Raw genomic sequence first — 16,436 nt, forward strand, 5'->3', positions numbered from 1 at the left:
AGTCTTACCAAGTCTATTTGTCTTAGTCAAAATGTCTCATCCCACTAGATTTAAGATAAATTCACTTAACAAGTGACATTTCAGCGAGATGTGGGGACTTGTTTTAAGACAATGCATCTTAAATATCTTGTAAAGTAAAACAATCTTGAAATTATCTTGTTTTGAGTTTAATTTTACAAGAAAACTCAAAATAAGTTTAACCCTCGTGTCGTCCTGCGGGTCAAATTGACCTGTTTTAAAGTTTGAAAATGTTGGAAAAAAAATATATATTTTCACAGTAAAACTTCTGATGTCCACTTTGTCAACATTTTTGGGAAATCTGAACATTTTTTGGTGGAAAAATATATTAAAAATGTTTCTTAAGAGCATTCACATAAAAGTCAACCAAAATCCAGCAAAATTCGCCGGATTTTGGTTGATTTTTATGTGAATGTTCTTAAGAGAATATTATAAGTTTTACTGATATATATGTAATCATTTTGAAGATTTTTTCTTCATTTTTTGAAAAACATTTAAAAGAATTTTCTTGCCAAATGTGGGGGATTTTTTTTTTTAATAAAATTTTTAAACGAAGCTTGTAAGGAATTATGGGAATTTTCTTCCTGAAGTTGCAAATTTTCAGAAATGTTTGGATTTTTTTTTCAGACAAGGAAACAATATTTTTTGGTGCCCGTGAATGAGGACAATAGGAGGGTTAAAACATCTCAAATTAGGAGGTTACATGAAAGCGAAAATCTATTTTTGAGTGAAAAACCTCTTTTTTGGTAGCATATCTGGCTTATTTTAAGACACCTAAGCTTGACAATCTTGGTAAAATACAGCTTAAAATAAGTTTCACCAGCTAATTTTAAGATATCAATATTCTAAATATCACATCTTATTTCAAGAAATCTTACCAAGCCACTTTTCACTTGTTCTATTGGCAGATTTTTTCACTTATTTCAAGGTAAAAGTTCCTTGAAATAAGTTTTTTTCTCGTTTTAAGAGAGGCATTTTTTCCAGTTTGATGAATTAAAACATGCAAAATCACCAACTTCTGACCAGAAAGGAGCAGAGGAAGATGAAGGAGACAAAGTAGAAGTAGGCGAAATCGCTGCCACATTCTTTCCCTGGAGTTCCTGAGAGTTTGTCACACGGTCGGTTACTGAGGCAGGCCAGCATGATCTCATGCCACGCCTCTCCTGTCGCGCTCCTGAAAGACATTCAGATAATATACGTAAAAACTAGAAACGCTGCAGCCACTGGGTTATTTGAGTTTGTGAAGCGGGATTACCTGAAGAGGAGGGTCAGGGCCTGGAAGAAGGTCTGGAAGTTGTTGTGGAGGTCGATGGCGGTTTCCTCGTTCAGCTCGATGTTTCCGAACACCTGAAGCAGCAGCAGGAGACCGGGTGGTGTTACACAAGACACAAACACACATTTAAAGCCGAAGACTGCGATCGTAATGAACTGATGCAGTAAAAAAGGGTAAAAATAGTCCTCAGACTGAGATCCGAACACATCACAGCTTCTCTTTAAAGTCCTGAACACCATTATTCTCAATCAGCTTCTTACTCTGAGTGATGGAATCCAACATGCACCTCATATTTTCTGTCCTCTTTTGAAAAAGCTCTAACAATTACAGCTATTTCACACATTTTTTTTTTTGTATCTGTAGCTTTCTTGTTGCTCTGAAGCAGCAGGACTCATTTGGAGATACCATAATGTTGCATATTACTGTGAATAAATCAGGAAACAACTTTATAATCAGTGTTTGGTTACTGTCAGACGAATCAGATTAGATCACGCTTACACAGTGCAGATGGTGCAAATTAGTTTTGCGCTGTGGCTAAATAATATCCAAGAGTTTGTTTCCACTTTAAACTTGATTGTTGCATATTTTAGTCATCACTCGGGGGATTTGCTTTTAGGAATTTCTACCAAATTTCTACCAAAATTGTTCCAAAAATCCAAACAAAGACATGAGCCTTCATGCAAAACCACCCAAATAGCACATTAAAAAAAACAACAGAAAATTCAGCTCAAATGCAAATCATATCACATTTCAGGTTGAGGATTTGTGTTGAGTGAGCAGAAAATTATAGTTTGACAGGAACATTCACCTGAGTCTGACAAAAACATACATTTACACAAAAATACTTGAAATCACTCAATTTATTTGGAATTATTGTTCAAATAATCATGTCTACTGTTATTTTCAGCATTATTTTTCTTCCCTACATCCAGTAATTAGATATGGAGAAGTCAAGTATGGACTGCAAACACTGATTTATTGTTAGAAATTGAATTTGAAGTGGTATTTTATAGTCTTGTACATATGATCTTGCAAGGGAGTAAATTTTAAGCCAATAAAACAAGACAATTTTCCCTTTTTGCCGTTTTCCTGAATCTGTAATTAACCGTTTTATGTGTTGCCACTTTTTGATGTATTCAGTATTTATCTCGTCTGTGGTTTTGCTGCTTTTGCCAACATGGTTTTCTTCCAGCAAATCTTTATTTATCTGAACAGTGCAGCACACAGACAGCAGATAACTGCCACAGCTCATGACTGTCCTGCAGTGAGTCCATTCTAACAGCCCTGAGGCCTTTTTTAAAATATTTATCTGCCTGCCGGCGTGTCCGACCTGCTGCCTATAAACACCGCTGGACCCCAGAGACGTCTGACAGCAGTCAAATATGCATGTAGTACCTTGACCCTGTACAGGAGCAGCAGCTGGTTGCTTTTACAGCACAGACAATACGAAAGTACTGCATTTGAGACTCAGAAAAACGGAGAATAGTCCACTAAAAAAATCAGACACCACGACGTATATTACGCAATCCAAGTGCAATATACACTCAGTTTATAATATTCAATTTTTACTGCAGCTGTATCAGATTCTGTAGCAATGCTGGAGGCAGATGTTTGTTCAGGACACAACACAGAGGAGCTCACAATAAATTCAATCTGACACAACAATGGAGCGAATTGAAGCCTCTCAAGTATCAAACCCGGCCGATGAAATCCCAAAGGATGTGACTATTATGAGGGTTACAGAGGTTGAGACTTCCATGATGCTGTTGTGTTGAACTGATCTTTTTATCGCTCTGTTCTTTAATCTGACTTGAGAGAACCTCAGTTTGAAAACGCCACTGATACATGACTGATAGGTTATAGACTGAATTACTGCAGGTTGCTCAGAGCTGCATCTGTTGCATATAAGCTAAGGTTAGCATTGCTTAGTTAAAGGTACAATAAGAGAGTTTTTGAACATAAAAATAGCATTATTATGGCGACAAAAAGCTATCTGTTATGGAAATACACCGATCAGCCACAACATTAAAACCACTGACATATAAAAGTGATATGGAAAACCATTATTTTTTTGAGATTTTATTGTATTTTTTTTGGATCTGGACCACTTTAGACCAGGTCTAGATCAAAAACCAGTGAGCTTATGTGGGTCAAATTTGTAATAGATTGTCGTACAAAGGCTAAAGAAACAATTTTTGGTATGGAAAACCATTATTTTCTGTGCTAGAATGTAAAATAAGGGAGATTTTAGTGTGGGGTTTTTTTTTGCATCTAGACCACTTTGAACCAGGTCCAGATCAAAAACTAGTGAGCTTAGGTGGGTCAAATCTGTAATAGTTTGTCATACAAAGGCTAAACTCTGTAAAACATCATTTTCAATTTGTAAAACCATTATTTTCTATGCCAATATGTAAAAACATGGAGATTTGAGTGTGCTTCTTTGCACCTGGACCGCTTTAGGTCAGCTCCAGACCAAAAACCAGTGAGCTTAGGTGGGTCAAATCTGTAATAAATTGTCGTACAAAGGCTAAAGATGCTCTAAAACAAAACTTTGAGTTTGTAAAACTATTAATTTGTTTGTTAATATGTAAAAAAAAAAAAAGATTTTAGTGTGTGTCTTTGCATCTGGACCACTTTACACCAGATCTAGAGTGGTCTAGGTCTAAATACCACTGAGCTTAGGTGGGTCAAATCTGTAATAGATTGTCATAGAAAGGCAAGAGTCTCTATAAACAGAATTTTCAATTTGTAAAACCATTACTTTCTGCGTAAAAATCTAAAAACATAGAGATTTTAATGTTTATTTTTGCATCTGGGCCACTTTAGACCAGGTCCAAAATGGTTCAGTTTAAAAGCCAGTGAGCTTAGATGGGTCAAACCTGGAATAAATAGTACAAAGGATAAAGACTTTTTAAAACAATTTTTAATTTGCAAAGCCATTATTTTCCGTGTCAGAATGTTAAAACACAGATTTAAGTGTTTTGTTTGTTTTTTTTCATCTGGACCCCTTAAGACCTGGTCTACAGTGGTCTAGCTCCACAAAACAGTGAGCTTTGGAGGGTCAAATCTGTAATAGATTACAAAGGTTAATGATTCTTTAAAGCAGCATTTTTAATTTGTAAAACTATTTCTTTCTGCGTTAAAATGCAAAAACAGAGACTTTGGTGTGCTTTTTTGCACCTGGATCACTTTCAACCAGATCCAGATCAAACGCCAGTGATCTTAACAGATTGTCACAAAACAGCTAAAGACTCTTTAAAACATCATTTTTGATACTGAAAATCATTATTTTCTGTATAGAATGTGAAAACATGGAGATTTTAGTGCATTTTTTGGATCTGAACCGCTTCAAACCAGGTCCAAATCAGCTTTTAGCTCTTAGGTTATTGATTTATGTACCAATCATGGGTTAATCTGACATTAATGATCACTAGCTTATAATTCTTGTGTGTTCAGAGTTACAGGTTGCTAACAGTGATGTTGCACAGTAAGAGCCAAAAACAGAGATCTCAGGTCTCGTCAGGATAAAAGTGGTTTCATGGTCATCTTATGTAATGTAAGGAGGCTGTTCTACTCAAGGAATGACTAATTTATGGAATGGAAAACCATAAACTTACAGCCGATCTACAACGAGCCAATAGGAAAAGAGTATGTTTTTACCTTTACGTCACTTTTATTCTCCATATTGTATACAATATTACATTTACTAATAAATCAGCAGTGTGTTTGTTTTTTAATTTAAGGATATTTTTACCCCACATTATTTGAGAATTTGAGTAATATTTTCATGGCGGTCCAGTTGTGTGTGCATGTTAGTGCAGTGAGGCCCTCCCGTTGAAACACTTAAACACACTGACACTGACCTCCTATGCTGGACAACTGGATGTGCAATCCAGCATTTTCAGCCTGTGTCCTCCCAAAAAAGTACGTTTTTAAAATATTATTTGCATAATTTACGTGCATTTGTTTCATTTTTTTTTGCCCACTTTCAGAGTGGTCACTGTTGTTTTGCGGCTCTACTCTGCTTCCCGTTCTACATCTTTCTGCTCTTCTTTGCGTCATGTGTTGAATTCAATGAATTTCACAACGCTAATGTGAGCTTAGTTTTTGTTGGCTTTGAAGTATGCAACCTTTCAGACTGAAAAAGACGTTTGTTTTGGTCTGAGACATCCACTGGATGCATAAAAGCTACATTACTTAGTTAACTAAACTATGCAGTTAGCCAAGTTTACTAGCAGACTGTAGCCAGGGCTGGATTAACAGCCCCAGATTTACTTCCTATTTTGATCTCATTTGAACCCTAGTAGAATATTAGCTATGGTGGCTCCTCAATGCTATAGCTTTTAGAGGGACTCTGCAAGGTTTTTTTGAGCTGCTTCAATTTTCAGTTTCACGTAATTAAAGAAAAGCTTGAGTCCTGTGGTTTGAAGGATATTAAAGGCACTGTAAGGCTGCAATGAACACTTCTGACTGAGTACAGATAAAACAAATTAAAATTCATCAAACCACATTCACCGTTGCCATATTTAGGGTGACATTTGTCCCCGACAAACATGCAGCAAAATGAAGAAAATTGTTAGTTAATTAATTGAGTGCACACATGAAAATTAGGCACAATCTGCAGTGTCTGTCACAACCTCACAGTTGTCTGAACACCAGCTTGGTTGGAGGTTTATATCACAGAGTCATGACATTCAGGTCACAACTTACCTGCATTCCGATGATGGCGTAGATGAAGAACAGCATGGCGATGAGCAGGCAGACATACGGCAACGCCTGGAAATAAACACATAAATACAGCTTAAAGATCCAAACACTTTTCTCTCTGTGATACACAAACATTTCAGAAGCAGCTTTTGATCTTTTTTTCTCGTCTGTGCACGAACACAGACTCACAAATCTGATTCTCCACAGAGGACGAGCACCCTAGTAAGATTTTACAGCAGTATTTAAGAGTCAACACGACCTGCAGGGTTGATCCTTCTAACCAGCTATTTATATCTGCTGCTGCTGGGAGGAGGAAGAGAACGTTTGTTATAATTAAATCGCCACCTTTTAACAATCTATAGCTACTGTCCATTTTCATTGGGCTTAAAAGCTTTCACCACTGACATTAAACCTGCTATAAATTCCCTCTGCTGTAGCCGCTGCGCGCCACATTTAACTCAACTTGTCCTGAGGGATTTGGAGAGCGAAGCGGCGGTGTGTGAAAATCAGAACTGCTGTCTGCTGAGAGCTATTTAGTTCAATTTTAAGACGAACACAGGAATTCTGCAGCGTGTCTGGGCCTGTTTTTGAACCCTTTTTCAGCATGATATGCATTTATACGCCTGCATATCAATGTAGGAAAATGTTTCTGACGCTTTCCATGAACCGGCTTTCTCCATATATCTTTCCAGAGGTTCCCACTGTGAGTTTGTGTGTTCAGATTCCGCTGTTGTTTCTCACCTTGAAGGACTGAACGAAGGTCCACAGCAGGATGCGGATGGTGTATCCTTGTCGCAGCAGCTTGATGAGTCGAGCCGCTCTGAACAGCCGCAGGAAACTCAGGTTGATCATTTTGTTCTGAGAAGAAAAGCAGAAACTCTGTGAGGTGTTAGAGAACTGAGGATTGAAAAAGAAACACTTCTGTCTTCATTAAAACATAAAGAAGAATTCTGATGGAACAAAACACACATTTCCTCAAGTTATTAGACTTAAGTTGGGTTTCAGCAATAATTTAAACTAGTATAAGTTCAAATTAGAACTAAGCATAACGAGGTTTGAAATTAATGAATCCACGATTAAAATTTGGCAAAGCTCAGTTTCACAAATAAATTCTAATTTCAATTCTGTAAATCCATTCCACTGAAATGAAACAATAGTTTGATCAACATGGAGAAATTTGCTCACCAAATTAAAACACTAAGGTGAAGACACTAATGTTCAAAAGTTTGGGGTCACTCTGAAATGTCCTTATTTTTTAAAAGAAAAGCTTTTTTTTTTTCCAATGAAGACAACATTAAATGAATCAGAAATCCAGTCTAGACATCGTTAACGTGCTAAATGACTATTCTCGCTGGAAACGTCTGATTTTTAATGGAATATCTCCATAGGGGTACAGAGGAACATTTCCAGCAACCATCACTCCTGTGTTCTAATGCTACATTGTGTTAGCTAATGGTGTTGAAAGGCTCACTGATGATTAGAAAACCCTTGTGCAGTTATGTTAGCACATGAATTAAAGTGTGAGTTTTCATGGAAATTATCTGAGTGACCCCAAACCTTTGAACGGTAGTGTATATTAATTTATTTATTTTTGCTAGACTGGGTAAGAATCTTCAAATTGTTTGAACTATTGTGTTATCTTCATTGAAAAAAAATCATTTTCTTTGAAAAATAAGGACATTTTTGAGTGACCCTAAACTTTTGAACGGTAGTCTATGAATAAATGTGCATGCTATCAGGACCTGACAAGTTTAAACATGAGTGATGAAATGTTCACTTCCAGCCAGTTGTGTTGATTGGAAACATCCAGTGGCATAAAATGTCAGGACCTCCAGGAGTTGGGTTGGGTTTTTTTGACTTTTGGTAAATTTAATCCAGGTTTAGATTAAACTGAGGTTTGAAGAGAATTTTAAACGTAACTTTAAGTTAGACTTTTCTGCAGTGTAATTTATAGTTAAACAATGATTTAAAAATGAATCATTTAAGGTAGAAACCAGCATTTGGGTTGCACATAACCATCAGTGGTTGTACCACAACTGGTCAACGTCAGAAAACATGCTCTTGTGTGCACAATCACAGGTCTTTAGTAATAGTAGCCTAGGCTCCTTTAAAACCATTATCAGATCGTTCCCTTTATAGCAATTCAAAGTGGGTTTAACAGTTGAATAAATACAAGTCAGGAGGTCATGGTGGAGCAGTGGTTAACACTTCACAACAGAGGGTCCTGAGTTTGAACTGTCAGGCCTTTCTATGTGGAGTTTCTCACACAGACCAAAGACACATTTTAGGTTCTTCTGTGATTTTAAATTGACTGTAGGTGTAAATGTAACCGACTGCCCAGGGTGTGTGCAGCTTCTCGTCCGTCCAAAATGTCATAAAAATACAATAATGCTGGTTGAAACAAGCTTTTTCATGCAAAAATCTTCCATCTAGCTCTAATCAGTCCCCTAAATCCAAGCAGCACTGATGACAGCACCTGGATCGCACATATGGAACTCTCTTTTTCCTTTAAAAATTCCATGAAAATTAAATAATGACTCACTTGCCCTGCAAAAAATGTCAGTTTTTACAAGCATAAAGCTGAAAATAGTTTTACCAAGTGCAAAGACGTCAGAAGGAGTGAAATACTGTAATCTAGGAGAAATATGAACAAACTATTTTTGAGGATTTTGCAGAATCTGAGCCGTTGCTCCGTTTATAGCTCAAGAATTTGATGCAATCGACAGAAACTCTATCGGCCTCTCCTGACTAAACGGCATGTCGGGGTGAGTATTTCTTGCAGCGTAAAGTTGACACGAGATCGTACGCAGCTGTAATTGCTCTGGGTGGTCTTGTTACTGTTAAATAAACACATTTCACACAGTTTAATAGGTCTTCTTCTGTTATATCATCTCACATTAAGGATTCTGCAGGTAGTCGTTTTAAGCCGAGCCTGTGGAGGAAACAACACACTGACGGGGGAATCGACAAAACCAGCGGCGGACAAGAAAAGCCACTTACCGTCTAGAGGTGTCAGATGTGACAGAAGGGGCAGAGTGAGGGCACAGGCACCAGGAAAGACACAGCAGAAGATGGAAACAGCAACAAAAGGAAAAAGAAATAAATAAAAGGAAAGCGAGAGAAAAGAAGACTAATGATCACATGAAGAGAAAGAAGTCACACAGAGACTCTGCAACACAGAAAGCTACAATAACACGCCTCAGTCCTCAACAAACGCCACAATTCAATGCATGTTTCCTCACATTTATTCTAATTTTCTGATATTCTAAAGAGTAAACTGCATGCTGGGGTCTGTAACAGCAGCAACACTCCTGAACTGTGGCTGCTGTGGTTTTACGTATTGATTTTCATGTGTTACTTCTTTTTTTTTTTTTGCTCTGTTGAGCTTCTGAAGCGAGGACTGAGACTATGAGGGCATAGCAAAGCATGATTTCTACAACCAGGATTTTGAAGCTGGAAAATAATCAGAAAAACACCCATCTCAAATGAAAACAATTACATGTAAATTAGCTCAGACAGGTTTGATAATCAGACAATCTGTTGAGATGTGCTCTCATTTCATTTTGTTTGTTAGAAATATGCTGTAATTCTGTTTTTATTTCTGTTTGATTCCCTAATGAGGGAAATGTCCACAGGTATGCTGTGTGTAATTAATAAAACAGGTGAGCCCGAGGGTGCAGGCGTTCACTCAATATGGAACAACGTTTGTCTTGTGTTGTGTGCACGTTTAACGCTGAGCATAGATACTCTGCTAACACAATCACTTGGCAGGATTTGCTGATATTTTTTGGCCATCAAACTGTGGAGCAAAATAAATAATTTGCAGACAACAAGCCTTGGACACGACGGGTGTTTTTCCTCATTTTCTCGCTTTTTCATACACAAAAACATCAAAAATGGACAATAATTAACACTTAAAGTAGATCATGTTCGCTGTATAAGTAAAATATTTCACACAAACTGCTCTCTAGCTTCTGCCTGTCACAGCTCCACTAATTGGACTAAACCTGCGCAGCATGCCGCTCCACCACAGCAAACCTGCAGCTGCGAACATGAAGGAAGCTTGATACTCATGTAGGAAGTGACCCGTGGGGGGCCGCTCGCTGTAAACGACACTCTAGGTGGGAGGAAACCTGTGGTGGCTGCAGCTCTTACATTTATCTCCGTGACCAAAATGTCTGTGATGCTTCCGATCACAGTCACAAAGTCAAACACATTCCAGGGCTCCTTCAGGTAGTTCTAAAAGACAGAGAAGACACGAGAATGCAAAGTTTATCAAGTTTAAAATACAACTCTGGCTGTTTTCGGAGTGTTTTTTTTGTGCCGTTTAAACTTTATGCAAAGAAAATTTACCCCTGAACCCCAAAAATACATTTGGAAAGGTCCAAAATACTTAAATGCTAAAAACATTCAATAGATACATATCTTATAGCACGTGGAGCCCCCTTTTTCCTATTATTGGTAACTCTGGTAGGGTCTTCAAAAAATTATATACATATCAGTTCAATTTTGTTCCCGAAGATTTTTTTTTTTTTAAATCCAAAAATAAGGCTTTTCCCCCCTTTTCTCCATTACTTAGGGCATTATAACTTTGATAAACTGCACATTTTTTGGTTCTCTCTCCTTCTAGTCATGGTTGTGCTGTTTCCATAGAGGTGCATATCTTTATATTTTTTATTTATTTTTTCATTTTATATCCTTATTAATCCCACGAGGGGAAATTCTGATTTTCGCATATCCCCCCATCTGGGGGGGTCAGAGCGCAGGGTCAGCCGCGGTACAGCGCCCCTGGAGCACACATTCACCCATTTACACACACATTCACACACTGATGGTGGGAGCTGCCATGCAAGGCGCAAACCACGCCCCATCAGGAGCAACTAGGGGTTAGGTGTCAGGGACACCTCGACATGAGCTTGACGGGCCGAGGATCGAACCGGCAACCCTCTGGTTGCGAGACTTGTAGCAAAAAAAAAAAAAAATCTTAAGTGAGTCAAAATGTGACATGAGCAAATAAAATTGCTTGAGGTTCAGAGGGTTAAACTCTTTCTACACTTTTGCATCAACTCAAAAATGTACAGCTTTTATTGAAAAGACCTCATTTTCATCTGTTCACACCCACCAAATACCATGAAACTGCCATACAAGGTGTGTATGAGCAGCAGGAAAATGCGACATAACAGCATTTATACCTTTAATAGACACAATTAAACACATGAAACAGAGCTTAACCCAACATTTAGGTCAGGAAAATACAAAACTAACTTTAAATGTTCATGAAAATTCTACTGTGCAACTGCTTTCTGTATTTGGCCACTTTCATGGAATAAAAGCTATTTTTTCAATGAACATAACATTAAGTTAAAGCTGCTGTCCGGAGTTTCTGTTTGTTTTCAATTTATGTATCATTTTTTAACAAAGCTTAAATGTGTTAGTCTAGTTCGATACTATAATATAAAGTTAGTATAACGCGATATGAAAATTTATTCCGGAGCTCCGCCTTCCTCTCATAGACCCCCATGTTATTCCAAAAAGCGCCGGTCGCTGCCGACCAATCAAGTTCGAGCTTCAGCTTTGTCATGCTGTCAATCAACGGTTACGCGCACAGCAAGCAAGCCCATGCAGAGGTGGGCAAGCTACGCACTACGCAACCGCGCGCACATTTGTTTTGCTTGTGGAGGAGAGAGCATCAGGGATCAGCAACTTCCAGAAAAGTTACCAATCCCACGGCTTGTCAGGCCAAGAGACTGCAGGACGTTTTTTGGCTCGGGGTGCTCGCGTCGCTCCCCGACCACGGCCTCCATAGCCCGCCTGACGGCTTCGTTAGATGCCCGACTCTGGAGGAAGATGTTGGGGCGTCTGGGACATACTCTTCGTCAGAGGAGTCATGCAATTCTGAACTCTAGATAGAAATAAATAAACAATGTAACACATATACACGCGTAAATGCACTAAGTTTGATAAACAACGTCATCGAGAGGGATACACGAGTGTAATCACATATTGAAACTTTACTCGTTCGTCCTAGCAGATTCATGTTATTTTGGTATTAGGACAAGTTAGACTCAATACAGCATTCTAACGTAATTCCTTTATTATTTACTAAATGTACTAAATGTAGAAGAGGGGAAAACAGCAAAACAGGCGAGATGCTGCAGCACTCCGGGCACTTCTCTCATGTACTGCGCGCGTGCACAAATAAAGGGGCGAAATCAGAGGGAGGGAGGGTGGGACCAACAGTGTTTTGGGAGACGCTGCGATTCAAACTCCGGACAGCAGCTTTAATTAAAAAATCAAGAAAAAATGGAGGGTCAGTGATGGATGATGATACTCCAAGTGAAACAGCAACGAATCCCCTCAACATGACAATGCCACCTCCATGCATGACCCTAGCTACCCTACTGTTCAAAAGTTGGGAGTCACTTAGAAATGCCCTTATTTTTGAATGAAAAGCTTTTTTGAATGAAGATAACATTAAATAAATCAGAATGCAGTCTAGACATTGTTAAAGCGGTGAATGACTATTCTAGCTGGAAACGTCTGATTTTTAATGGAATATCTCCATATAGGGGTACAGAGGAACATTTCCAGCAAACATCACTCCTGTGTTCTAATGCTACATTGTGTTAGCTAATGGTGTTGAAAGGCTCATTGATGGTTAGAAAACCTTTGTACAGTTATGTTAGCACATGAATAAAAGTGGGAGTTTTCATGGAAATTGTCTGAGTGACCCAAAGTTTTGAATGGTAGTGCATATTATAAAAACCCCAGATATCTCCACAAATGTGCACATATACAACAAATACTGTCACAACCTGGTGCATAAATGATGAGCTGCTGCTGCTGGATGCCTTCAGACTGGTCAGACATGCAGCTCCTGCAGGCTGAAGGCTGCTCCCAGACCCAGCAGCAGCAGCAGAGCGTTTATAAAGGCAGATGTGCGCTTGTCTGGGCTTAACAGCTAAACAGGTGGAGGTAAGTGGTGTGTGAGAAAGCTATTTAATAAATGGGCTCGTAAATGGAACAGAGCCAGAATGAACTCCTCGCTGCAGGCCAGCGGGCGCCACGTTGGGAGGAGATTTATTCTTTTCTGTACGCTCTTCTGAATTTCCCATCGGGGATGAATAAAGTGATTCTGATTCTGATTCTCATTCTGTTCATCCCCTGTTTTTGTATTAGCTCACACTTCCCCTCATCTTGACTCTTTAAAATATTAAAGATTTCTGTCCAAGTCATAGCTTCTCGAGCGGGTAAAATCACAAAGCATCAAGATTTAAATCCATACGAGCTTCACTAAGAGGCTGCAAATGATGCAATTTCAGGCTGCATCTTGGAAATCAGTTTAACGGTGACATAAACAGAAACGCGTTATAGCAGCGGATGAGTGTTTGCAAAGCGCGGCATCTGGTCTGAACGGCTCACCAGCGGGTTGAAGGCAATAATCTTCAGGATGCACTCCAGAGTGAACAGGCCGGTGAAGACGATGTTTAAGTATTTCAGCATGGCCTCGTACAGGTCCGGAGCTCCGTCGAACTGAAAGATGAAGGTGGAAAATACACAAAAAAACCACAAATCTGGTTAAAAAGTGTGTAAAAATGACCTATTTGCTGTAACTTCACCTGGGTTAGACGGGTCACACAGCTGCTGGAAAGTGTAAATATGCAAAGGAAGCGCTGCAGATCTGCTAACACGTTAAAGTACGGCGGCCCGCGGGCGGGCCGTTTTTTATCGGTTATACGCTTTTTTTAAATAGAAGGACACTGCAAACACGATTATACAAACACTATACACACATAGAAAGCTGAGATTCTCATGAATCCGCCGGTATAAACCACTTTCAGATGTGATTACCACAGCGGGTAATATAAACACATTTATCCAACAAACAACAAGTCAAGTAACGTGCACAGCTCACCTGTCGACGCAGTTTGGACGCTCGTTTCTGGTCATAAAAGAAGATAATCCACAAAAACCGGCCAGAACCCAAGCTTAGCCATCCAGAGGAAACAATCCAGTATAATACTTTGGCCAAAACATGTCTCGAAATAGGTAAAAAATCCAGAAAACGATCGGCTCCGTGCGCGTGCACGCGGCGCGTGGTGGCGCTGTGCGTTTCATATTCACTGCATCTTTCTATTATAACTTTATCATACACGGTCCTATTTTCTTTGTTCGCGATTCAAAATGGATACTGGAGGCTTCTCGACCGCTTCAAACCGAACTTCAACCAATCAGGTGACTCGTTTCCGCCTACTTCGGCGATTTAGCCAACCATGGCCGAGTCTGACAGATATCGATTACATCACTTGATTGACTTGTTTCTCAGCAAATCACGCCGGAGGAAACGTTAGATTGACAGGCCTGGTAGCCAATGAGCTTGCTGAATGGCTTGCCTATAAATCCCGCCTCTGCCAGCGGCTTTATATGATATTTCATTCGTGAGCTCCGGGCTCCACCTGCTGTTTCTCTGTATTCCTCTCAATCTGTGTGTGTGATCGACACTGAAGCCTATCTGAAGTGATTTTTTGAGTTCTTTATGAGTTTTTGGAATGAAAATGAAGTGGAAAATGGAGTGAAAAGGAATTTATACCATTCTGTAGAGAGTGTGCACAGTGTATAAAGAGTGTATCCAACATTGACAGGGGCGGAGCATATCAGTACAAATACATGTGTGAAACACTCATTTCTTGTAGTATTGCTCTGAAATTTTGACCTGAACTATGTAAGACCCAGGCTTTTGCAATATTGTGTTTTCAAGCTGTTGCAGTGCTGCCACACTGATTTTCAGGTGTTTTATTAGGGAAAAAATGTAGGCGAGAAAAAAAATTCATCCTAATTCAGTGTGTTCCAACATACATAACTCTGTGCCAGTAGCACCTAGAGTAATTCTGACTGCACTGGGTGAAAATTCAGGTTGTCAGCTTCAAATGAGACCCCAACCATGCATGTACTCCAAACAGTTCAAGAACAGCATTCAATTTACTTTCTGTAAATCTCAGTAGAAATTTCGGGCGGAAATTGACCCAACCCTTAAAGGGCTAAACTAACACCACTATGAGATGTCTACGAGGTGAGAATGCATCTGCCAGTGCCAGGTGATGTTTAAATTTTAATCCTCTCAAGTATCTCTGTGATAAGGCAGCTGATAATGACACTGAAATTATCTGGGGCCTCTATGTGTCAATTTTAGCCCTCAGTTTCTTTAACTAAGACTTCAGAAATTGTTGTATCATGTAAATGCTTTTCGTTTCAAGGCCTCCTCTCTGGCACGGATCTGCAAAACCGGCTGCTTCAAAGCTCCAGAGATTTCCTCCTCTGAGAAAACAATGAGCGAAGGAACATGCCAAGACACATGGCAACTACAGCTCTGTTTCCATATAACTGTCAAGTGAATCTGAAGTAATTATTTTTGAAATGTTGCACAAAGAAAAGGAAAATTAGGCTCTTTTCCATCGGCTGCTTTGGAGCAAATGAACGAGGCTGCACGGTGTCACCAGAAGGTGGCGATAGAGGCTACACGGCTGTAATAAAGAGAGTAGAAGAAGACGGAAAGAAAACCAGAGATGTGTTCATACAACCATGCTATAAAGTAAGCCAGGAAAATATTTAGTCTGTCCCAAGAAGCAGTGTGTCAAATATAGAATGTAGAAAATACACTGACGTCCAATTACATCAGGTCAGATTTCAAGCCAGCATGAGTTTTTTAAACTAAGTGTCTAAAGCAGTCCACTCAAATTATATGCTGCTTTAGGGTGCTTTCACACCTGTTAGTCCGTTAGAGTGGTTCGTTTGGACCCAAAAGTTGTTACAATGTTGCTAATTTCAACTGGTTCGGTTCGTATTCACGCCAGTGTTTTCGCAGTTGAACCAACTACGATGAATGTTATATCTCCCCCCCGTCGTTTGGCGGCGCTGTTCACAAAATAAGGTGTTTTAGATGACGTAGGTGAACGCTGATTGGCGCAGCATGTGAAGAGGGAAAAATCCCGGAAGAAAACAACAGGCTGTGTTTATTCCATGGATCGAGGTTTATTCGTAAACAATGAACTATGCTCTCCTGTTCGTTCTTGTTGCCATATATTCGTATCATTGCTTTATGCAGCAAGCACAATACTGCTGTTGTTCCAGCATGAAGCTCGCATTCGGTACGAGAACATTACACAGTCGATTTGGCACAGAGAAGATGCATTGCAAGACGTTATCGGAGAAAGCGGGCGATGCTCCACAACCTGTGCAGGTTGCTACGGAAGCTCCAGTAGACCAAAAAGTCTGCTGCACCATCAAGCCGGTCCGAATGGAGACAGGTTTGTGTTCTCACCAGGAGCAAACCGAACTGGAGTTCACATAGAAGCGGACCGGAAACCACCTTCGGGAGGTGGTCTCGGTCCGGTTCTTTAGTCCGAACCAAAAAAATCTGGTCTGCTTTCACACCAGCCCA

At 39.5% G+C, this 16,436-nt stretch overlaps 1 protein-coding gene across 10 annotated transcripts in view; it reads right to left on the bottom strand.

Annotated features, from left to right (window-relative positions):
* cacna1bb (calcium channel, voltage-dependent, N type, alpha 1B subunit, b) overlaps nt 1-16,436 on the bottom strand; it is a 292,647-nt gene that overhangs the window by 45,957 nt on the left and 230,254 nt on the right. For all 10 annotated transcript variants that reach the window (XM_051938169.1, XM_051938175.1, XM_051938177.1 and 7 more), the window contains 6 exons: nt 13,421-13,531; nt 10,154-10,237; nt 6,740-6,856; nt 6,002-6,067; nt 1,274-1,365; nt 1,042-1,192 (listed from right to left, as the gene is read on the bottom strand). In XM_051938169.1, coding sequence (XP_051794129.1) covers nt 1,042-1,192; nt 1,274-1,365; nt 6,002-6,067; nt 6,740-6,856; nt 10,154-10,237; nt 13,421-13,531 — 621 coding nt within the window. The remainder of the gene's footprint in view (nt 1-1,041; nt 1,193-1,273; nt 1,366-6,001; nt 6,068-6,739; nt 6,857-10,153; nt 10,238-13,420; nt 13,532-16,436) is intronic.

Source organism: Acanthochromis polyacanthus, chromosome 18, assembly GCF_021347895.1.
Source record: "Acanthochromis polyacanthus isolate Apoly-LR-REF ecotype Palm Island chromosome 18, KAUST_Apoly_ChrSc, whole genome shotgun sequence".
Lineage (NCBI taxonomy): Eukaryota > Metazoa > Chordata > Actinopteri > Pomacentridae > Acanthochromis > Acanthochromis polyacanthus.